At 49.2% G+C, this 22,014-nt stretch overlaps 7 protein-coding genes and 2 non-coding genes across 9 annotated transcripts; 6 read left to right on the top strand and 3 right to left on the bottom strand.

The window, feature by feature from the left end:
* Nucleotides 1-470: 470 nt before the first annotated feature.
* Nucleotides 471-897, bottom strand: BCR38DRAFT_407026 (uncharacterized protein; the record flags this gene model as incomplete). Its single annotated transcript, XM_040858124.1, has 3 exons — nt 471-563; nt 621-826; nt 891-897. The coding sequence occupies 3 exons, from the start codon at nt 895-897 to the stop codon at nt 471-473; spliced, it is 306 nt and encodes a 101-aa protein (XP_040717630.1).
* A 1,343-nt stretch (nt 898-2,240) lies between these two features.
* BCR38DRAFT_509320 (uncharacterized protein) lies at nt 2,241-3,127 on the top strand. Its single transcript, XM_040864991.1, has 2 exons — nt 2,241-2,426; nt 2,563-3,127. The coding sequence occupies exons 1-2, from the start codon at nt 2,394-2,396 to the stop codon at nt 2,935-2,937; spliced, it is 408 nt and encodes a 135-aa protein (XP_040717629.1). The 5' UTR covers nt 2,241-2,393; the 3' UTR covers nt 2,938-3,127.
* Nucleotides 3,128-3,219: 92 nt separating this feature from the next.
* BCR38DRAFT_t143 lies at nt 3,220-3,322 on the top strand. The gene has a single exon. It is a non-coding gene; the product is annotated as a tRNA-Thr (tRNA).
* Nucleotides 3,323-5,037: 1,715 nt separating this feature from the next.
* BCR38DRAFT_472526 (uncharacterized protein) lies at nt 5,038-5,566 on the top strand (the record flags this gene model as incomplete). The annotated part of the gene is made up of 2 exons (XM_040862913.1): nt 5,038-5,222; nt 5,284-5,566. The coding sequence occupies 2 exons, from the start codon at nt 5,038-5,040 to the stop codon at nt 5,564-5,566; spliced, it is 468 nt and encodes a 155-aa protein (XP_040717628.1).
* A 1,039-nt stretch (nt 5,567-6,605) lies between these two features.
* Nucleotides 6,606-9,450, bottom strand: BCR38DRAFT_336825 (glycoside hydrolase family 3 protein; the record flags this gene model as incomplete). Its single annotated transcript, XM_040855489.1, has 10 exons — nt 6,606-7,241; nt 7,311-8,019; nt 8,071-8,237; nt 8,287-8,416; nt 8,476-8,579; nt 8,637-8,728; nt 8,776-8,909; nt 8,961-9,127; nt 9,178-9,260; nt 9,324-9,450. 10 exons carry the CDS (start codon nt 9,448-9,450, stop codon nt 6,606-6,608), a joined length of 2,349 nt encoding a protein of 782 aa, XP_040717627.1.
* A 1,326-nt stretch (nt 9,451-10,776) lies between these two features.
* BCR38DRAFT_t144 lies at nt 10,777-10,865 on the top strand. Its single transcript has one exon. It is a non-coding gene; the product is annotated as a tRNA-Pro (tRNA).
* Nucleotides 10,866-14,346: 3,481 nt separating this feature from the next.
* Nucleotides 14,347-15,161, bottom strand: BCR38DRAFT_482630 (P-loop containing nucleoside triphosphate hydrolase protein; the record flags this gene model as incomplete). The annotated part of the gene is made up of 2 exons (XM_040863528.1): nt 14,347-14,973; nt 15,039-15,161. The coding sequence occupies 2 exons, from the start codon at nt 15,159-15,161 to the stop codon at nt 14,347-14,349; spliced, it is 750 nt and encodes a 249-aa protein (XP_040717626.1).
* A 2,005-nt stretch (nt 15,162-17,166) lies between these two features.
* Nucleotides 17,167-18,851, top strand: BCR38DRAFT_425489 (peptidase u61 ld-carboxypeptidase a). Its single transcript, XM_040859721.1, has one exon. It carries the CDS (start codon nt 17,313-17,315, stop codon nt 18,426-18,428), a length of 1,116 nt encoding a protein of 371 aa, XP_040717625.1. The 5' UTR covers nt 17,167-17,312; the 3' UTR covers nt 18,429-18,851.
* Nucleotides 18,852-19,102: 251 nt separating this feature from the next.
* Nucleotides 19,103-21,316, top strand: BCR38DRAFT_364114 (uncharacterized protein). The gene is made up of 2 exons (XM_040857212.1): nt 19,103-19,305; nt 19,373-21,316. The coding sequence occupies exons 1-2, from the start codon at nt 19,256-19,258 to the stop codon at nt 20,847-20,849; spliced, it is 1,527 nt and encodes a 508-aa protein (XP_040717624.1). The 5' UTR covers nt 19,103-19,255; the 3' UTR covers nt 20,850-21,316.
* The last annotated feature ends 698 nt before the right edge of the window (nt 21,317-22,014 follow it).

Below are 22,014 nucleotides of genomic sequence, written 5' to 3'. Positions count from 1 at the left end.
GGTCTTCCCTGACCAATGACCCGCAACCAATGACCCTCCATTCCTCGAAATTTTGCGATTGCAGGAATCTGAATTCTGCTAATCGTGACAGGTTCATTTTCAAGAACATATTCGTTGAGATAAGCTCTTGTGTGTGCAATATCGCAGTCTTTTTCATCCATCATGACATAGTTATTGATGCGAGTGCATATGGGGTGTGAATTGTTGTATTGGGAAAGGATGCCAGGTCAGCTATTCTGGCCTGGCAGAGCTCTTTTATAGCTCTTATCTATCTTATCTATAGCTATAGGGTAACCCCCCATGGGGTCACGTATCAGTTATCCGTGGAACCAGCATTAGATAACACTTTCGTTAAGTGGTCATTTCCATGAGAATGATGGGTTGCGTAGTTTTCTCGCTATTGGTTATGTGTATCTTGAGACTTACTGGGGGTCTCTCATGTACAACTTGTTAGCTTGAAAATATCTGCCCTAATAGAGAGTTAAATTACCCTCCAACGCCGACTCTGGTAGTGTCGCCATCTCGCCAGGCCTCGGCCGAAGCCATTCCGGTACTCCCTGAGGCTGAAGAGTACGTTTTTCATTGTTTCCCTAGCTTTGCCTCCGTCAGGAGGAACTTACGGTGCGATCCTTCTGGGAGCCCACCTGGCCGAAGTGGCTGCGAAGGGACTTCTCGCCGGTGAGGAAGGCCTCTACCAGGCGATAGCAGGCCACAACTACTGCGATGTGGGTCGCCCGGGTATGAGCATAGACGTCCTCGACACCACTGTCGCCACCCTCGTCCGCCAGCATGGCCGCCAGGTCCTTGGCATCGCCCCACATGCCAGCTGGAGAAGCAGGTGGTTAATTAGCGATACGTTTGCACCAAGAAGGGCCAGGGTTTAGACTTACAGGGCATAATCAGACTTGCCTTGCCTTTGGTACACTTAGTACATTTGCCGCTGGCCGCGGAGTCGTATCGACAGGGAAAGGCCGGCAGAGCGACCGCTTCCACGGAGTTGATGTCCAATTTGGACAAGGAGTTGGCCCAGGAAGCATAACGGCCAATGCAAAAAATCTCAGGGATCTGCTGGCTGTCGTACCTGGCCAAGCGGAAGGCTGCGTTCCCCTCCCCCCTTCCCCACCCGAAACGGGAACGGCGCTGCTGGATATCGTGGGAATGGTTGGGTTTGGTTGGTGTGAAATGGGAAGCTGGAAGACGATGGGTGGCTAGAATGGAAAGAAAGGGAGTCTGGAAGAAACGCAGGCGATATTTAAGAGAAGCTCGGGCCCCCTTGGAAACATGCACTACCTACCAGTCCTACATTCACTACCTACCGGCCCTACATTCGCTATTTACTAGCCTATCTAGCAGAGGAAAGAGCAATCCGAAAAGGAGTTAGGCGGGCTAGAGGCTCCAACGAGGGAGGCGCGGCATGAAGGGGCCGGTAACCTAGCGACTCCAAGAAGAACGTTGACCGAGGACAGCCGACCTTGGAGGGGGTATAGTTGGAGGGAAGAGTCGTAATGGCGGGCTGGCTTCAGCTGGCAAGCTGACTCGGGAGGGTTTCGCCCCCGATCCGGTAGAACTCCGAGTACGCCACAGCCAAAGGGGAGATCTCGGACGCTCCCACTTAACTTGGATTTCTGAAGAATCAGTCTTGCAATATGCGCATCCATAATATTGGCGCACCACCAGCCGGTCTTTGCACTAACTGACTACTATAGTGAGACTGCAGTATCCCCGTTACAATTAAGGCCGTTTTATTGTGGGCGTGAGCCTATAGCCTCGATATGCAGAAAGATAATAAGCGTCGATAGATGTGTGAACGTCTTGTTGATATTTGAGAACCTAGCCGGCTAACTTTAACGCTAGTAGTATCTAAAAAGATGTAGACTATCTATTAACAGAGGACTAGTGGCACACAGTCCACTGGCGGAGCCCTAGTGACTCCGTAACAATGTACACTAGTTAGATAGGTAACATTCTACCGTTACACCTGACGGAGGTTAACTTAGCTCAATCAACATCACAATCCTCCATGATCTATTTAAGAGGTATAAATATTAGGGCGCCGACGAGATTGGTGATACCTTCATTTCTTAGCAGTAAATCCAACCAAAAAGTTAATAACCTCACATGACCTCACCAGGATCACTGGTTGATTAACATCACCAGCGTTTTACTTACTAATTTGACCACCGGCCAACCAAGTGGGGATGGTGAGGTTGGTGAGGTTGGTCCGACCCTTGCTCTGAAGGCAGGTCATTGGCGCCGTGCGTAACAAGACGCGAGCAGCCGAGGTCGTAAAGCATATTGAGAAACTGTATGGCAAGGTCATCCAGATGGACATGACTAAGTCCAAGCCCAGAATGTAGGAAAATATCAAGACCGCAAAGGCCATATACGGCAAGATGGACATTTTAGTGGAAAATGCAGGCTATTACGTTCTTTGCCTAACCTCCCAATTTACTTAGGTTCACTTGCACCTTGAACTCCAATTTCTGACTTACTTTCCAGTTGAAAAGCGATAAAGAAGTCACAACCCATCTACAAACCAACAGATGGGAAGTTACGGCCAAGTGCAGGGTCAAGGCCTACAAAACTTCGCATCAAGCCAGAAGTAGCCATCAGACAAAAAACAAAACATCTCTTTTTGGCCTCCGCATAAATCTCCAACTTCCACGGCCCCCTATACGCGATGCATGCCGTGATTCCTGGCATGCGCTCTTGGAAATCTGGCACCATCGTCAACGTCAGCAATATCGAAGGCCAAGACGGAGTCCCGAAAGCGGCTTTTATACAACAAGAAAGTTCGCGCTCGAGGGTCTTAGTCAGTCCATGGCGCGCGAGGTCGCCAAGTTTGGCTTCTCAGTTCTCATCGTCGAGTCGGCAGCTTCCCGCGCAAATTTTCTTGGGCCATTGGTGCATAAAGAAAGGGTCTGTGTGAGGTGTTGAGGATAGGGTCGTTTTGGAATGCGTTGCAGCGTTTCAGCGTTTCCGCGATGCGAATGGTGCGCAGAAGGGGGTCCGGCGAAGGCGGTAGATCCTGTTTTTGAAGTGGTTAGAGGGGAGATGGTCGCTGGAGCTTTTTAGGGGACGATTTTGCAATTGCAATTGGGGAAGCATTGACTTGCTAAGACTCAAGATATTAAACGGTTAAAAGACAATTTGGATGCCTCGAAGGAGGTGGCTTCAAGTACCGAGCCATGAAATATCTTGAAAATATTATTTTATTATGTCGGCTGGTGTAGTTGGTCACTTCGCTGGTAGATAAGTCCCGATTTGAGCCTCGCCCACTTGGGTCGGTGACGAGTCGCGGGTTCGAATCCCGCAGCTGACACACAAGGGGGTTTAGTCAACCCTTACGGCGCGCTGCCCACCTTGTTGACTTCGCCTACCTAGCGATAATAGGGAGATTGGTGCAGTTTAGGATTACGAGCATCCTAGCCAGTCGACCGTCAAGCACTACGTCGGCGGAATATAACTCGACAGCCGGTCCAGAATTCGAATCGTTAATCCGACCCCTTATCGGACCCCCTCTCGCCGCGATTCTTGCGAGCGTCTAGACCACGTTACGGTCTATCCACTTGAGCGTATGGTTGAGATGTATACGCTCGACGAGAACCCCAATTAGCAGATACTACGACTTGTCGCGACAAAAAAAATAGTCGAGCATCTTCTGCACATCAGCAGCATCCCACCCCTGAGGACGAATTTAAGTGCCACATTACCACACTTATCGGTAGTTCAGGCAGGGGTTGTAGCACAGACTTAGGGAGGGACAGGAGGTTTAGTAGTCATTTGGCTACAAGTTTACCTGTATAACCGCCCGACGCGGCTTAAGGGCCCGCTATATCATCTATAGCCCCTTAAGGGAGTACTTGTAGAGGTACCGAGGGTTAACACCTACGGCGTATTTAATATTTTTTTTTATTTTATTATTAAATACGCCGTAGGCTCGAAGCCCCCGGTACCTCTACTAGTACTCCCGTATGTCAAACCGTGCCCTAATGGCTGGAGTAAATACATACGCTGCGTCGTCGGTTCGCCCTATTGGCGACTGCGTTGCGTTCACTACCATACTACGTTGGTTCTCAACCTACCAACAAAGTCCCCCCTGAGAAGATCGATGCTATCTGGGCCTTGAAGCTGTCCGACCCGTCCCTAGCAGCCACCTTACAATAGTCCTACTAACTACTGGTTCTCCTGTTGCCGTTGTGAGGTCTCTGCGAGAGTATAGTGGCCGTGGTGCGATAGCGGCCCGTAATCGTTCCCTCGGTCCTTCCAACATACACGCCAAAAGCCCCTGTCTTGAATAAGAAGGCTGCTAGTCCTTTTTTTTCCGTCCTGATCTGGCACAGCGTAGACGCCTCCAGTCGGTTCAGGCCGAAATACTTGCCCCCTTTCGGTATCTGCATCGAAGGGCCCTCCGGTTCCTCAGCGATAGCGCGTCGCTGGCGATCGTGATGCTCTGCTCCGGTGAACCATCTCTTCCTCCAGTGGCCGAGGAGGGCAGCCGGGACCTCCTTTTCCTCACTCATCCACTCGGAGCCCCGGGCCTCTTTCTCCATAGTGTACCCTGCCGGTCGGAGTAGCTACGACGCCTGCTTCCTCTTCGCCAGCCTATCCTGCCGGAGTATATGTGACGCTTTAGCGCTCGCGCTGCGAAGCAGATTTCTCTTCCCGCTAAGCTGTAGCCGTTCTTCAAACTTAGCAGCCCGGGCACTAAGATAGAGGTCTAGTGGCGGGAATAGGTGATACCAGTGGAAAGCGACGACACCTCCCTTGAAAATAATTGATTTAGTCGAAACATTTGAGCTCCAGAGTTACTCAGAACTTCACTGAACATATCGTGAAACATGTTGAATAAGTAGTTAAATCAAAAAGTCAAAGTCGAACTGCAGCTACGGACGTCCGTCGGATGTTGCCTCACTATTAACACTAAGGACTGCGTTTAAATAGTCACCGCCGCCTCCATCTGACAAGCCCTGCTCATCTGCTGTCTTCAATTCTTCAACATACTGATCTTAGAAACACTGCGCATCTCCTAGCCAAATGGCGCCTGCAAACCCCCTAGACTATATCGCCATCCAGAACACAATTTCTCGCTACTGCATCGCACTAGATACGCAGGATTGGGATCTGCTTAAAGAGATTTTCACTACAGATGTCTACGCCTCCTACCCGTTCCGAGACCCAATGAAAGGGGTGCAGACCTTGGTTGATGCCATCAAGAGGAGGTCGGATTATTCCTTGCCGTACACTCTGTTCAGGTTGCAATGCGCTGACGACAAATAAAAGATTGAGTCCTATAACATCGCAGCACGCTCTGACTACTCAAATGCTTGAGATTGCGGAAGAGGGAAAGAGTGCCAAGGCTACTACGTATTTCACGGGCATCCACTTCGGTAAGGGAAAGTGGCAAGGGAAGGAGGTGACGGCTTGGGGAAAATACGTGGATGACTTGGTCGTGGTCGATGGAAATCCTGGAGTGCCGGGTGCGAGTGGGAAGTGGCTAATCTCCAGACGAGATGTTGTTTTCATGGGACGCCTGGGTGAAGAGGGAGTCATGCAGGGATCATGATCGTTTAAATGGGGTTTCGTTCACTGCGAGAGTGCGAGAGATGAAATATGTCAGACTGCGAAGACAAGAGAGTTCAGCAAAGGCAGTATAATCCAACAAGAAACGTGTCACAAGTATACTCTCCTTCCTCGATACGTCATCTTGCTGGTGTTTTTTTTTGGTAACAGATTCTGAGCTTTGGCGGGCGTTTTGCTCCAAAAATTTGGTCCCTCTGTTCCATCTTAGTCCTCTGCATCCTCGTTATTAAGAGGTTCTTGCAGTGGTGCTGATGTCCTCAACATGGTGGCATCACTGCTGTCAAATTCAGCTTCCCTCGAGAACATCAGTCCCTCTTATTCCTCTTGAAACTGACTATCAGCTTCCTGTCTCTCAATCTCTCAATCTCGATACTTTGTGCCTATCAATTTCCTTCGTCGTTCTTTCGGGATGGCCGAATTGTTCAGAATATTCTAGTATTCACTGACTAAAAAATATCTGTCAATACTGGAGCGGTTAACCTTGTGGTAGCCAGTCGCCAAAAGTCGGGATGCTGGAAACCCCCAATATAGAACCGCCGGAAATATGGATGGTCTTGTAGCTGGCTGCAGCTCTATGGGCTCTTATAACTCTGAGCCGCGCTAGGCGGAACCGTATGCGGATAATCGATTCAGTATATCAATTTTGAAGCTAATGACACCCATGCGAACCGGGTGTGTTTTGGTACAGAATGGAAGCTCAATTGGCAATTCAAATATCCGGGACCCATAATATAGCATAATGAAGGATTTCTCCCGAAAATAGGAGGATTACTTATTTTATGGAGAATATAAAGTAATAGAGAGTTCAAGAAATAAGTAATCAAACAAGTATAATTATTGTTAATCATATGCTATATTCTCTTACTTCACTAACTATCAATGTCAACCTTTTATGATTAGCTAGCGTAGTAGGGTGAAGGCAAATTTTACCGCAACCAAAATGGACTGCGCAAGATTTTCATCAATTAAGACACCTTATTGATTGATTCATGTCTTTTCCCCTTGCCGAGACGTCGTGACAATTATAGTTGTAAAGTCGTGGTCAGGGGCAGATTCCTGCTACTCGAACCAACGTGAATCTCGTATGTCCCCCGCTGCAGCAACCATTTCTGCGCAACAACATCCCACGTGCTCAAGTCCCGGCGAGTGAGGCTAAAACTAACTGTAACACTTGCACCGGGCTGTATCGTCGCTTTTTCGAACCCCCTCAGCTGCCGTGCGGGACCACCGGGAATACCCACGTACAATTGCGCAACCTCGGCGCCCGTAATTTCCCCAATGTTCGTTACAGTAGCGGTGACAGTAGCAAGTATATCCCATAGGTCCTTCTGTCCACCAACAGCTATAGGTTGAGTGGGGTATGCCGCGGTGCTGCTATTACTAAGTGTGGTTTTGATGTCCGAGAAGGAAAACGTGGTGTAGCTTAACCCGAATCCGAACTCGTACCGCGGGGTGATGTTCTTGGCGTCGAGAGCGCGGTAGTCAATGTAGACGCCTTCCGAGAAGTTGGACTGGGGAAATTTAACGAAGATTCCTTCGGGTTGATCCGGGGTGTCGAGGCCGGCGTAATCAGATTCGTTCTTGGGGACGGAGTATGGGAGTTTTCCGGAGGGGTTAGAGTCGCCGTATAAGATGCTGATGAGGGCTCGGCCACTGTCCTGTTTTGTCACATCGTGTCAATATATGATCACTTCCAATGACTGTAACGCATCACATTTGGCACTTACCTGTCCGGGAACATGACCGAAGATGAGAGCAGTAACATTAGGATGATCAATGAATTGGTCAACAAGACGAACACCAGCGTTCTGGAACACGACAATCGTGTTCGCGCACACAGAAGCGACATTGAGAATTAAACCATCTGTAAAATCATCGTGTAGCCCAGGGCGGTCCTGCCCTTCGGTTGCATAAACATTTCCATCAACTATGCATGCATCTGACTGTGCATTGACTGTGGGGTTGGAGCTGTGAAAGTCCCAGTAGAGAAAACTTCCATCTTCGTAAGCCCGTTGGCTAAGAGCTTCGAAAGGGGAACTCATGTAAGGAAATTGGTTGGCGCCTGATCCGCCGCCGCTGATTATGGTTCCATTGGATGCGTATTGGGAGATGATATTTGACTTAGTCTCCATAATTGAGATGTCTTCTGGTGCAAGTGCTTCATTTCCGATATTTTCGTCGGTGGTGTAGCGGTCTGGAGCCTTAGCCGAGTAGCCAAACAGAGAGACTATTCTCGGCGTTTTGAGTGGAAGTGCATTGTCTTTATTCTTTAAAAGGACATGCCCTTCTACCGCGCCGTCGAACAGAACTCTCTTGTAAGAACTGTTAGTGCCGATAACGACCTCGTGCGGACTACTGAGCTCTGATGGCATTCCCACACCAGGCTCTGGGAAGGCATCGTCTTGGCCAAATTGGTACCACATCGCAATGATTCTTCTTTCGTCAGCTTTCTCCTGGATTCTAAACTCGGGATTCCTCGTAGCTTACCTTGTGGTCATGTCGTCCACTCTGGTTTCGGACAACGACCCATTTTTGACAGCCAATGTCAGGTTGTTTCCCCAGAATGCAGAACCACGAGGCATCACCATGTCTAGTCCAGCTTGGGCAGTTGCTACGCCAGCGTGTTGTGCGCCCCAGTCACTCACGACGAAACCCTACATCATTAGTCCTGCTAGTATCCATCGGGCGGGTTCTTTATCGTACCTGAAATCCGAGTTCTGTCTTCAAGATGCCGTTCAGTGATTTACTGTTTGCACAGCCATGGGAGTTATTCAATCGATTATATGAACACATGATATTGCCGGCGCCCGCGAGTATTGCGTCTTGGAACGGCCTGTTTATTGGGGTTAGTTGCACGATCAGAGTTGTTTCCTCTTCGGTATGGCCAAGTACCAGAGATATAGCTCGTGCATGGTTTTGTCGTCAACGTTGGAAGAAACTGCCCCTACACTAGCCTCAGGGTTGCGGTTCGTTTCTTGTTCATTGGCGATATAATGCTTCCAAGAAATCAGTGTCCGTACTGCATAATTTCGAATTCTGCGTGCAGAACGTACCTTGACACTGGCTGTTACACCTGTCGATTGCATCCCTACGACAGTCTCATATGCCAAAGCTCCGCATAGATATGGGTCATTCGAGAATCCTACTGCAGATCAGAACAATACGACCAGAGTGATGCAAGACGGTATTTACCTTCCCAGTTACGCCCTCCCATCGCGACCCGGCCGAGGGGCCCCACGACAGGACCAAGAGCAATATTGACTCCTTTTCGCCGGAATTCAGACGTCATGCCCGCGGCGCGGGCGTGCGCAAGATCCCGGTTCCAGCTTTCAGTCGAGTCAGTGTGCGATTGTCTATGTTGGATCATTGTACCTCACCTGGCGCCCACAGACAAGCCACTGGGCCAACCACTGACAAAGTCTGTACTGCGTACGCCATTACCAGCATCACTCAGACACATTCCTGGGAAGTTCAGGCGAGGTATGGCCGCTATGCTCCCGGAGCAACTAGTGGAAGTTTCGGAAACACCACCTGTCAGGTTCACCTACTTTGTGTAAGCATGTTCGTATCAGAGAACAAATATACCGTACCAACCTTCTCTTCCAAAGTAAGCTGGGACACGAAATTTCGTGCCTTGATATAGGCATCGGCCCAGTTGCCCAATCCCGTTCCGTTAGCTGCCAAGCAGCGTCACTTAGCCTTCGCTCCATGGCTTGGTTGAAGGACTGAGGGATGCTTACGTGATGGATACACTGGCGGAGATTGACCGTAAAAGTAGTCGTCGGAGGTGATGACATCCTGCGCGCGAGCGATGCGAGCTTGTTGACTCGCAAGACCAATCACAATACAGCTCAGAATCGAGACCATCGTAGCGTCACTTTCTGGTTCTTGCAATGGTCCACGGGTGGTGGAGAAATACACGAGAAGCATCTACAAACTCAGCTGGGCTGGGCTATATGTACTTAAAAATACTTCGCTACTACTGGTGCCGCACACCGGTTGTCTTGCCGGGACTTGCCTATTAACATCCCCTCAACATGGATCTTGGGACCTCACACACTATTGATCTCAATTATGTTTAACTGGGCCAGCCAGTTATTCCCCGGTGGATAAGGCATGTACAGTACGACGCTCTTGTCCCCGACGCCTCATGCGATTCACAGGACCGAAAATGAGAATTAAAGCGTTCAGCTCACCAAACTCCCTTGTATCCTATCACCCACCGAGGAACCCCTCCATGGTAGTGGGAAGCTTTGAAGGGTACACTCCTTCCCTAGCGGTTAGGGCCCCCGCACCTACCCTTTATGGTGTCTACTTCAACTGCATACATTACCATGCCATGCTGTCGTACAGCTTTTTATTAGCCAGAAGGTGGTCCAGAAGTTTCCCAGTGCCTCGCCAAGTTATAAGCGCTACATGATCCTACATGATGCTATTCTGTCATGGAATCTATAACAGGTCCGACGTGAATTTTCCCATTTGCGCCTTTTCCCAGTACATCTGCCGTTAATGAGAACCGGTTGGTATTGCGGGGGATCAGGAAAACGAAAGCGGGGGATGCGGGGGGATACATGGCATTGCATGTGCTGTGACCATTACTAGGAATTACTGCTAGCGAACGTCAGTTTCGGGGTAATGATGTTGAAATATTGGGCCATGATCCAATGAAGTCGACCCCACCGGAGAAGTGAGGATGAGCATGAGGCCGTCAAAGTCGAGGCAATGTGTGCATTACCCTGCATATAGACACGTAAGACGATTTCAGCAAAAGCTGTTATTAGTTACTGCAGAATCCGTTCCCAATCTCATAGCTTGTACTCTCACCCATACACTGTGGGTTGAAATCAATGGATTCTAAGTTTCAGTCAAAGTCCTATTGTAGGCAGATGTGGGCGTCTCAGACACTACCCAAGATATAGACCAAGTCGCGCGAAACTCAATTAAACCCACATATTTCGGGGTCTGAACCACAGTTCAAATTGGTTGTTGGTTTTCATGCACAGCCACAAGCCTTGTCAGCCCCTTCCTTACGCATTGTCGCCCACCCATCTATGAAATTCGCAATCTACTCTTCGTATTGAACCCACACAGCGCCCCAAATAGATCGTATCCATTCGCCAAATTTTACGAAACGTAAGAACGATCCATAATACCATTTTCAACGGCTCATTTCAACAACAGCAACATATGATTGGTCTGGTGGTCTAGTGGTATGATTCGCGCTTAGGGTTCACCCTTAGCTTGCTTGCGCGAGGTCCCGGGTTCAATCCCCGGCCAGACCCTTAATTTTTGCATATTTTGTACCTTTTGCATATTTTCTCAAATGCCTTTCGCTTTATTTATTTTATGCTCTTTTCTTACTGCATCTCCTATCCCGTCTGTCCTTAAGTGACTTGGATGCTGAAGAGGCATTTTGTCCTTACTTCCTGCCGTTGCGGTCTTGTGGCCACTCTGTATGAAACTCTCCTGTTGCTCTTTGTATTATTTACTGTAAGTAACGTTATAACGTTCGTTGCCGGATTGTGATTGGACCGTGCAGTTGAAAAAATGAGAGGGCTTGTAAGGTTGCAACGAATTGAAATAAGTTATAAATAAGCGTAAACACGCTGTGGTATGCGTCTCTCACAGAAGTAATTTTCATTTTTTTCCTTCTCCCTATTTCTCTTCTAAGGACGCGATCTGCAGCTCTTTCGTTGGAGTAACAAGAGTCTTACTGAAGCGACGTCTTTCCGGTACTTTAGAGCTCGTGATATCATGTGTTTGAAATATCCTCACGTCCCTTCCCTGGCAAGCTCAACTGCTCGCATACTCTTTACAATGCTGTTGGGTCGTGCCCAGCGGGTGCTCTTTATATATCACTTCCCATTAACACTGATACCTATTTCAGAGAGTATCTTACGACTTAGACCATCGCAAACCTAGAGAGTTGGATCTATCAAATAAATTTACCACCACCTCAGTATTTCCTTTCCGTCAATGGTAGAAATTTATCTTCAGAATCAGCGAGTAAGTTATGGATAAGAATTTGTAGTACCCAACAGGTGGGAAGGTACGGCCAAGTACAGGGCTACAAAACCCCGCCCCAAAACCAGAAGTAATCATCATAGAATAAGAAAAAGAAACATCCTTTTTTGGCCTTCATATAAATCTCCAACTTTCTAAGACCGAAACTCAAATCGCTTTGCACGGATGCCAATTTTGCATGCTGCGATTTGTGACGTCCAATATCATTCTTACCATAGCCATCACTTCACGACCAACATACTTGCCCGTTTTCCACATCTAAATACAAATCCCGGTGCCACACTGTGGGGCTGCTTGTCACGAATTCCGGGTTCGATATTAGCCGCCAGCTTGATGTTTTAGAAACTCAAAGGTGATTTGAGTGGCAGACTACAGCCGTTGGAGTTGCTTAAGCCAATATTGTAGGTAGTTGACCATATCCATATGTCCTCACAAGCTGTCACTTTTTGGTGTAATAGCCTTGAAGGTCCAACATCTGGCAAAGCTACAACGGCTGTGTAACCCAAGCCCATGAAAAAAGCTAAACCGAGAATACTCTTCGGAACCAGTTGCATTTTTCTATTCCATATCTCAAAGCCAGTTCCCCTCGTAATAGATAATGTGCCATAGAGCTACATAACTTCAGTAATAGTCTTACGAACCAGACAACATGTATTTCACGTCTCAAACATGATGAGAATTACTGTAGGCGATACATTTCTGGGTTATAATGTAACGAGGATACCGCACGTCTCACAATTAATAGTCAGGTAGTGCAAAGGGTAGCTAGAAGTAGGCCAGTGTATGGGTGCGTATATTGCAAGACTGATTCTTGAAGAATCTAAACTAGGTGCGAGCGTCTCGAGTTCTCCTCTTAAGCTGGGCGGTTCCGGGGTTCTACCGGATCGGGGGCGAATCCCTCCCGACTCAGCTTGTTAGCTGAGACCGGCCCGCTATAACGGCTCTTTCCTTACATATAAGCATTAATATATCTCTAAGCCAAGCCGCCGAGGGTTAGCTTTCGTTAACTTTCGTTATCTCGAGAAATCCTTTACTCTATGCTTCTAGTCTTCACAACCATGACTATGGGGCTTTTATCAGCACTAGGGTCCCTTAACAACGTGCTGTTCGTTAGTTTCTTGGTCTACAGCGGATTTTGTGGTGCATTGACGGGCGTAAACAATTCGGCTAGTGCAACAAATGGGAGTGTCGTTCCCTATTTCGATTCTTCCTCTTGACATATTACCGCCATTTTAAAGAAAAAACACGTCTTCTATATCATCAAAATGCTCCATTCCTTCCTTCATACCTCCAGGGACAACCACAATTTATGTTCAGATAGACAGCCAATGACCACTGTCGCTACAATAGCGGTCAAATCCACCAACACCGCCGGTGAGATACCTACATTCGTCTCCTCTGGGCCTCAGTCCACCGGGGCCTCGTCCAAAAGCACAACAGGTGGCTTCATCACTCCATTGTCAGCACGAGTGGTTTGGCCTTTATTTCTGGGAATTACCCCTGACTCATGCCCAGATTGACTAAGTTCGAGCCTTTCCCGATGCAAGTCATTCACGCCCCCATTAAAATAACTATACAACCAAAGTGGTAACCCTGAGCCTTTCTGTTCTATCTAGGTTCCATCAGGCACTCTGCAACGTGACTCATCTTGAAGAAACTGCCCCAACTCATGCCGCAATCCTGCTACCGAGCTGGCCTGCCGAGAAGAGGCGGCTGATCAAATGGTATTCGTCTCATGGCCAAACGGGTTCCCTCTATCCAATTCCATGACTTGGAGCAACGCTACTACTTTGACGCTAGTAATGGGGACGGCGTCGAGGTATACAACGCAGACTTTGTTCAGCAATATATTTTTACAATTTTGTATTCACCGTTCTTCCTATTTTTTGAATTTAAGCAAACTAACATAGAACACGAGGAATTTGCCCAATTGAGTACTTGGATGGGGTCTTGGTCTTGGCTTCATGTCGGCACGGACTTTGACCAAGAAGTCCCCAGCACACGGCCTGTGCATGACTCCTACACGGATCCCCAACGGCAATAGTTTCACACAGCCCACGGAACGACGATGTTCAGCTCTATTGTGGCGACACGCTCACATAGACCCAAAGGTCAAACTCGGAGTAGTGCGTTTCCCGAGTAGAGCAGCGTTCGGCCAATTCAACCCGGAGGACTAATTAGTAGGCCTCGGCAAGTATCAACTACTTCTACTCTGCCGCGGGGATCAAGGTTTGTGTTACGACTGTGGCTGAAGACGATTTTATACAATCGCTAGGGACGAACGGGCCTTCCTGCAGAGATTTGATAATTCGCAGCTTGAAGAACTGTAAGTCGTAACACCCTGGTGATCGTATTCGGGCTATAGATGCTGACTCTGCTCTTCTTCTCTAGTAATAACGGTGGGGTCGCTGACAATCTAGAAGCTGGCTGTCTTTGGTACACCTTTACGGACGGTAAGTAGCAAAGGACAATATTGACCGCAACGTGGTGATAGCTATTTATGAAAAAGACATACCGGTGGCGTTTGTATGTTTGTCACTGGCAGGTCCAAGTTTGCATTTACTTAAGTAGATTTTGACTAGATCTTGATACATCTTAGCAGATACATGTGCCAGGGTTTCAAGTTCCTACTTCACAATCGGCAGCTACTCAGAATATTCGAGTGGTTTGTCCCGTGGTATACCCATTCAACATCCGGATGGCAGGCTGACCTTTGTTAGGCCGAATATCCAGCAATATCTACCTAACTCTGGGGTTTGAGGATCGGCTACTTCTCCGGAGAATCAAACGCTTCAGCTTAGACATTGTGCGCACAACGCGCTGCCGGGTGGTCTGCCGGGTGGTCTGCCGAGGTCGTAAATCCGGTATATCTAGCTTCGGATTTCGAGGCCTTGGCGGTGGCTGGACCCTACTGAGAATCGCACGACTAGCTATATCGATCAGCACGTCCTCTCCAGCCCCTTCTCCCGTCTTGGCCGACAAAGATAGAAACACGGCACCGATATCTTCACTGAACTGGTCCGCCTCCAACAATGTTACGTTCCAATATCGCCTCGATCGGTCCGTTCTCTGCGCCACCACAAAGAAGGGTATCCTAGATGTGCCTTCCTCGGCCACGATCTGGTCGTAAAGCGAGTCGAGCCTTTCGAAGGTCTCCCTTCTGATGACTTCGTACACCAGCAAGCAGGCGTGACACTCGCCAAGGTAACGTGCGCATGCTTGCCAATTTAGGGGAGGGTGGCCTTCGGCATCAACCGTCTTTACTTTGAGGCTGACCTTGACCTGGTGGCCCTGGATCATGATATACTTCTCGCAGAGGAAGTCGTCCGTGTGGTAATATTTGGCTACGTAACAATCCCAACATAACTGATGATCCATTTCCTCGTTAGCAAATAGAAGCCTTGCGGGGTTTGAGGCTGGGGACGAGTTACCCGCTTCGATAGGCTGCGCTTGCCTACATCCTCTTTTCCCACCAGGTATATGTTGATGGTTCCGACTGTCTTGGTCTCTAGGTATTGGCGCACTAGTGCCGCCTGCTCTTGCGTGATGGACATGACTGTATGCAGCTTCCCGTAGCAGCCCACCTTGGGATCCTGGAGGACAAATTTCAGAACTGCTTCATTGCAACGTCAATAGGGGACAGCAGAGCAGATAATACGAATTTTCCTGTGTTGAATTCAGGTACCCAGGGCCTGACCCCGCTTTCCTTCTACGCGCAGTGATGTTGGGTCCAACCAACATCAACGCAGCATCCCTGATCACCCGAAGACTAACAAAGTAAGCTCCCTGGCCGCAACAGTTTCATATATGGCATAGTCTGCATCATCATAAACCGAAGGACGGCGTGGCCGCTCTCCATATTTTCACCACGCCTTAACCTAATCTCCTCGAACACCAGATCAGTATACTACTGAAGAGAAGTTGGTTGGTTCGGCGTTACTCTGATGCTCCATATTCATCAAGAAAGAGCAGCAAACTCGAATTCGGCCGATATTGACAAATCGGATAAGCATTTGCTTGTAAATTGTCACACATGACCGAGACACAAATCTTAAGTCATTGTTTGTCCCAGCTTAGCACTGTGCGCGAACCTTTTTTCGTCGCAAGACAAAGACTTCATAATCCCAGAACAAACTCAAACCAACCATCCATCCCACCCTCCTTATCCACCATACTAGCTAAACCTCCCATCCGGCTCCAGAGACCCCAACAACCAATTATCAATTAACACCCCAACCCACCCACAATCTCCTCTTCGCCCTCCACACGACGACTAACGAGTCGTTATCCAGCGCAATCACATACCACACATACTCCGCCTGAATAGCCAACTTCGTTTCCTGAGTTTACTTACACAACGGTCCCGTCTCCGTCGAGAGCACTAAGTTCGTCTTCGTAGTCACGTTGGCCTCCGACCTCATCTTGCAGCTCAGACTGCTGCCGTTGGAAATAACGGCGAGCGATTCGCGCCAGCCCACCCGGCATAACCGACGTGTCGTTCCAATCACTGTTGATAGTAAACAGATCCGTATTTTTTTCAGCCAGAATTAGCTGGACGCATTGAAGTTATTCACCACCACGACGCCATATGTTTGCGTCTCCTGGTGTAGCGCTTCACTATTAAACGTGTCCTTATTGACTGGCAAGGATGAGGGTACCGTTCTCGGATGAGCTCGATCATATGTACCAGATCCAGCGCCTAGTTGGTGTCTGGGGGAACCCAGCTCGCGAGAATTTGTAGTGCGTAGTGTGTCCGGGTCTACTGAGACAATTCCGGCCACGAGAGTGGTGTTGGTTTCGTATCCCGCTGTCAATGAACCGTCAGTACTCCAGTTCATGGCCGAGACGGCACTGTCCAGCTGGTGAGGGTAACAAGAAGATGAATCAAGAGCCTTGTCACTTCAACAAAAGTACCTAAGACCTGAACAGGCGAAGGGGATGAACATTCAATTCAATTCTATTTCTTCTCTGCTCTCTTCCTCTAGCCTCTCTCCTCTCTCGTCAGACAATGACTACCTAGATAATCCAGGCTCTTAAATATCCTCGAAAATTCACTTATTGCATAAATCATCCGAAAACCGCAAAGCAAGACTTCAAAACCCTGTCCCTAAGTCAATACCGCGCTCCGTAAGTTAGAGGATAGCTACATCTTCTATATCTTTAACTATAGGCAAAACCCCTTTTAATTCTATATCTACATGTACTTAAGAATCAGCTTCTCTTCTAATTTAGTTGTTTTTAGCGATTAGCGTTGCTATTTCATCGCGTAGGTTGGCTATTTATTCTATCGCGTAAAAGTAGGGATGGGGTAGCCTTTTTGAAAGCGATTTTATGTATGGCCGAGATGCAGCTTTATCCTTTGTCAGATATTCACGTGCCTTGTTATGTGACCTTGATGTGGCGGTAATATGACCTTGAGGCAACCGGTCCAATTGATTGTTGTCGTTGTGTGCTGTGTCGAAGGCTCTTGGGCTAAGTCCAAGTGGCTGGTAATCTTAGCACCTACACTACTGATCAATCACTTAACGCCTTCTATCTGAAATCATTTCACATTTGCGGCACAGTTTAGCTAGAGAATAAGAAACGGGCAGTGAAATACCCGACAGATGGAGGCTAAGATTGGATAAATATGCCCACTCTCAAGTCTACTCTTTAGTCTACTTTCCATCTACCAAACTGCTGAGTACTACAAACCCATCCAAAAGATGTATCCGACCCCCATCCTTGCCCGAGCCCTCCAGCCTGGCGATACCATAGCCTTCATCTCCCCTTCCGCCCGACCGAACGAAACCCTCTCCGCTGCCGTAGACCGCGCTAAATCCTTCCTTGAGTCGCACAACTTCCACATCAAAATCTTCTGGGCCCCTAACACCCCTTCCCTCACAATCATTCAATCTATCACGCATCGCATCACGGAGCTCCGCTCGGCCTTCCTCGACGCAGAAGTATCCTCCATAATCTGCACCATCGGCGGCCCCACCGCCACTGAGCTCATCCCCACGCTCCTCCGTGACGCTGAGCTTATCCAAGCTATCAAGGATAGCCCCAAGATCTTTGTCGGGTATAGCGATATAAGCACCCTGCACTGGTTCCTCGCCGCCAAGGCCGGGCTGCGCTCCTTCTACGGCCCTACTGCCATTGCAGAGCTTGGTGTTGCGCCGGAACCATTGGGGTTCACGGTGGAGAATCTATTCCGCGCTATCACTCAAGCCGGCACCGAACCGCTTGGTCCTCTCCCGCAGTCAGAGAGATACGCGCCTAGGCTGCCTGGATACTTCTTCGATTTCACCTCCACCGCTGTGCAGACTCTAGCCCCAACCCCCCAACGGAAGTGGCTCCGTCACGGCACAGCAACCGGCCCGCTCTTTGGCGGCTGTCTGTCTGTCGTTGTGCGCCTGCAGGGCCTGAAAGAGATCACTCCCGACTGGAAGAGGAAAATCATGTTCGTCGAGACGGCCATGGCGGAAATGTCGATCGACGAGGGTTATATACTGCAAAAGGTGAGGCAGGCGATGGCGGATCTCGCGGCGGCGGGGGTGTTTGAGGAGATTGTGGGGCTATTATTTGGGAGGTTCTTTGGATATGATACTAAGGAGCAGATGGAGGAGCTAGAGAGTGTTATCGGGGAGGCTTTGGCGATTGGGGAGGAGAAGGGAAGCAAGTGCGGGAAGGGGAGGGAGTTTCCTGTGTTGATGCATGCGGATTTTGGGCATACAAGTCCCATGGTCACTTTGCCTATGGGGGCGCGCTGGCGAGGCTTCATTCTGGGAGGGATGAGTTTGCTATTCTTGAGGCCGGTGTGGTCTAATAAGGTGGGCTAAGGAGAGACCTCGGGCGAAGATCGTGGTTGGGCCATGGTTCAGTCAGTAGTGACAAGGTACGAACTGTCATGTGCAATGCTACAATTTCTGATTGTTTGAGCGAAGTCAATAGCACACCTGGCTTGCATTCAGCTTCGTAAAGCACCTGGTATATGATGCATTAGCTAAGAGCAATGCCATTGCCGTAGGGAGCCTGATGTACTCGGATTCTTGTTTGCCCAACCTCATGGCAGTACAACACGAAGTATTGGGGACTGTTGGATTTGCAGACTATTCAGCTGCGAGGTGGAGGTTTAAACGGGTATCCGTAGTGGAATTATTGTCTCTACATGCGCGCCTGGGCAGTGTCAAGCATGTCGAGATACTAGGGGACCGTTAGTAAACATGACTACAGCTTGTCACAGCCCACATTGTACCTAGAAGCTCTGTGTATCCCATTGGACCGACTTGACTTCTCATATCTGTCAACGACACAAGATTCCGAAGATTTGCACCCATAATCAGCTAAGCCCCATGTGCAAGTCTCGTAAGGAGCACCGTTGGCAAGCCATCTGCAGCTTTAGCGAAGGGAATCATACATGAATGATTGGTCAGGTCGGACTTACCCCACTGTTAAGCAGCCACCGACCACTAGATAGGTACCAGCTCCAGGTTTTACCACATCCAACTTATTACCAGCTCACCGCATCTCATGTTGTCCAGCGCCCAAAGCAATCTCCATCTGCAACGTCTCTATCTGTGAAGACTACTTCCACTGGCTCACTCGGACTCGATATTGGCCTCAAGAGCACCAGTTTCATTCTCTGACCCACTTTCTCCTAGACCATATGGCACGCAAAGGCAGCCGCAAGGTCAGGACAGGTTGCTATACATGCAAGTGAGTACCGAAGTATACCTACTTTCATTTGGCACTGCAAGCTACAAGATCGACTAACCCAGCTCAGAATACGCAAAGTAAAATGCGACGAAAAGCATCCCTCCTGCCACCGCTGCACGTCAACGGGCCGCAAATGCGACGGCTACGTTGTGGTCGCCGCCACGGGCCTCACCTTCCATCGGCCAAGCCACCTCTTTCAGTCCATCGACCAGCCTGGCGAAGGCCGTGCCCTGCAGTTCTTCCACGAGCGGGTTGCGTCCTTTCTCTCGGGACCCTTTGACTCGTACTTTTGGACCCACGTCGTCATGCAGTTCAGCGGCTTCGAGCCTGCCGTCCGGCACTCTATCATCGCCATCAGCACGCTTTATGAGGACTTCAATAGCGGGCGGGGAACCACTTGTCTGTTACGTGATAATAGGCTTGCACTTGGGCACTACAATGCTGCTATTAAGAAGCTGCGCACTGTGAAGAACGAGCCGCTTGTCCTGCTGGTGTGTATCTTGTTTATATGTATCGAGTACTTGCAGGGTAATCGGACGCAGGTGATCAGTCACACTCGGCACGGCATTGATATACTACAGCAGATAATGGCTGCGTACCCCTGGACCAAAGAGTATCTGGCCCCTATATTCCGACGGCTCGCCGTCGTCCCCCTTTTCTTCGGTGAGGAAATCCACCAATTTCCCGAGGTGCCCGAACTAGATGAGCCCATTCCCGACCACTTCTCCTCGTTCGCCGAAGCGCAGTACTTCAACGACGGCTTGCTTAACCGAACAGTACGACTCATCCGCTTCGGGGACCCGTATTACCGACGCGGACAACTGCGTCGCGGCCCAGACGAGTTGAAAGCATCCCAAGCTTACCTTAGAGAATCCTTAGACGCATGGCACACCCGCTTCATCGGGTTACAGAACAAATTCCATCTGTGCGAAGACACCGACACCGGCTGCTGCAACCTTCTCTTGCGCTACGACGTCGCGCGCATCTGGACCGACCTCGCCAACGATCCGGACGAGACGAAGTACGACGCCTACACCCCGGTCTTCGATTCCATCGTCCGTCGTGCGACGCGACTGGCCCCCGTCCGCATTGGGGACACTACCGTGAAACCAAGTGCCGTGTTCAGTTTTGAAATGGGCCGCCTCTCCATGATCTACTTCGTCATCATGAAATGCCGGCACCTGCCCACGCGACTCGAGGCGTTGGCGCTGATGCGAAATTACGGTATTGCGCGGGAGACGCTATGGGAGGTAAGGCAGATGTACCCTGTCGGTCGGCGGATCGTCGAGATTGAACATGATTTGGTGCTTGATATGGATGATCAGCCTTGTGGGGAAAACGAAGAGGTGGAGGTGGACTGGGAGGCGATGCCGCCGCTGAAGAGTAGGGTACTGGATTTCGCGTCGAGTCCGAATGAAAAGGTCATGATCGGGGCCGATGGGACGGTGGTGAAGGGCATGATGGCGAGTTTTATGATGAGGGATGACGACGGGAAGGTGGTTCGTCGGACGGAATTTTTGCCTTGGGGGTTGGGGGAGGAGTGAAGGGGCCGGGCTGGTATAGTCAGTAACTTATGACTTTCGATGCAACTGCCGGAGTCGGAGGGACTTTTCTGATTCCAGGTATGATGCTCAGATGCTCCTCATCGGTGTTGCCGCTTGGTAGCACGCAGCTGACCTCTGTATTCCGATACGATATCCACAGCATCCATGGTCCGCTATATCCCAAGATTGTCCGCCTACATGATCTATTCATTTATTATCATGAAAATTTTGGTGACATCGGAGGACAACTCACAGTTATTACATACCAGTTCCGCGCCCTACGCTGGCCCATGCTCGTCTAGATCTCCTGGGTTTACTGCAGATATTCTCTGTCGTGTTCTGCATTTGAAGCCGCTAGAGTTTCCCTCCATTCCAGGTGCTCCATGTAGACCTGACGATAGTCATTCTGTCAGCGAAATGCAGTGTGGTCGTAACGTCATCGGTAGCATGATCGCAATGATTATGAGCCTCATCAACACAGCACATACTAGGCTGCTCGAGCTCGTAGTGAGCCAAGTCTCTAGTCTTTGCCTCCAGGGCAGACGAATTCCTACGAGCCAAATAACGGCGTGGACATAGGTGAGACCAGACGAAATTGGAAGCAGCAGGTTATTGAACCCACATGCGAACAAGTTATTTGACACATTTAGCCATTATTGCACAACTACTTACACATTCTCCTCTTTTCCACCGAGCTCAAGTAATTAGGGTCCCGGATCTGAGCCTAGGCCTCCATTTTGGTTGATCGCCGTACTGTCCCGTAAAGGCCACAAAGACCCAGACGCAAACACACAATTTTGCATTTTTCGATCCTCGTGATCCTCGTCAAATTTTTCAAAGGTTTTTAAAAGCACTAACCCTTGCTCTGACGGGGCAACACCCACGTACACAATTCATCAAAATATCAAGTCTTTACTTCCCGCAAGGTCTGCACTTCACCACAGTCGTCGTCCTTGCACTTCTTGCCAACTTAAACCTCTCCGAAGAACAATTCGGTGTATCTTCAACGCAAAAGAAAAGCCCCAGCTTTCTCTGAATGCGCGACGCACCCATACACAGTTCATCACACAATCAGTTATAATTTTCTGCAATATCTGCACCCTGCATCCCGGTTACCTTCACCTCTCTTGAGACCTCAAATTTTCTCGAAGTGCAACTCTAAGTA

Source organism: Pseudomassariella vexata, assembly GCF_002105095.1.
Source record: "Pseudomassariella vexata strain CBS 129021 chromosome Unknown BCR38scaffold_4, whole genome shotgun sequence".
Classification (NCBI taxonomy): domain Eukaryota; kingdom Fungi; phylum Ascomycota; class Sordariomycetes; order Amphisphaeriales; family Pseudomassariaceae; genus Pseudomassariella; species Pseudomassariella vexata.
The sequence above is the reverse complement of the archived record's forward strand: the minus strand, read 5'-3'. Positions and strand labels throughout refer to the sequence as shown.

Bases quoted from the DNA above. Each gene is read 5' to 3' on its own strand.
- BCR38DRAFT_364114 (XM_040857212.1), top strand. From the start codon at position 19,256: ATGGCACGCAAAGGCAGCCGCAAGGTCAGGACAGGTTGCTATACATGC. The intron at 19,306-19,372 runs GTGAGTACCGAA...AACCCAGCTCAG, and splicing joins ACAGGTTGCTATACATGCAA to AATACGCAAAGTAAAATGCG.
- BCR38DRAFT_509320 (XM_040864991.1), top strand. From the start codon at position 2,394: ATGGACATTTTAGTGGAAAATGCAGGCTATTAC. The intron at 2,427-2,562 runs GTTCTTTGCCTA...GTTACGGCCAAG, and splicing joins TGGAAAATGCAGGCTATTAC to TGCAGGGTCAAGGCCTACAA.
- BCR38DRAFT_425489 (XM_040859721.1), top strand. From the start codon at position 17,313: ATGTATCCGACCCCCATCCTTGCCCGAGCCCTCCAGCCTGGCGATACC.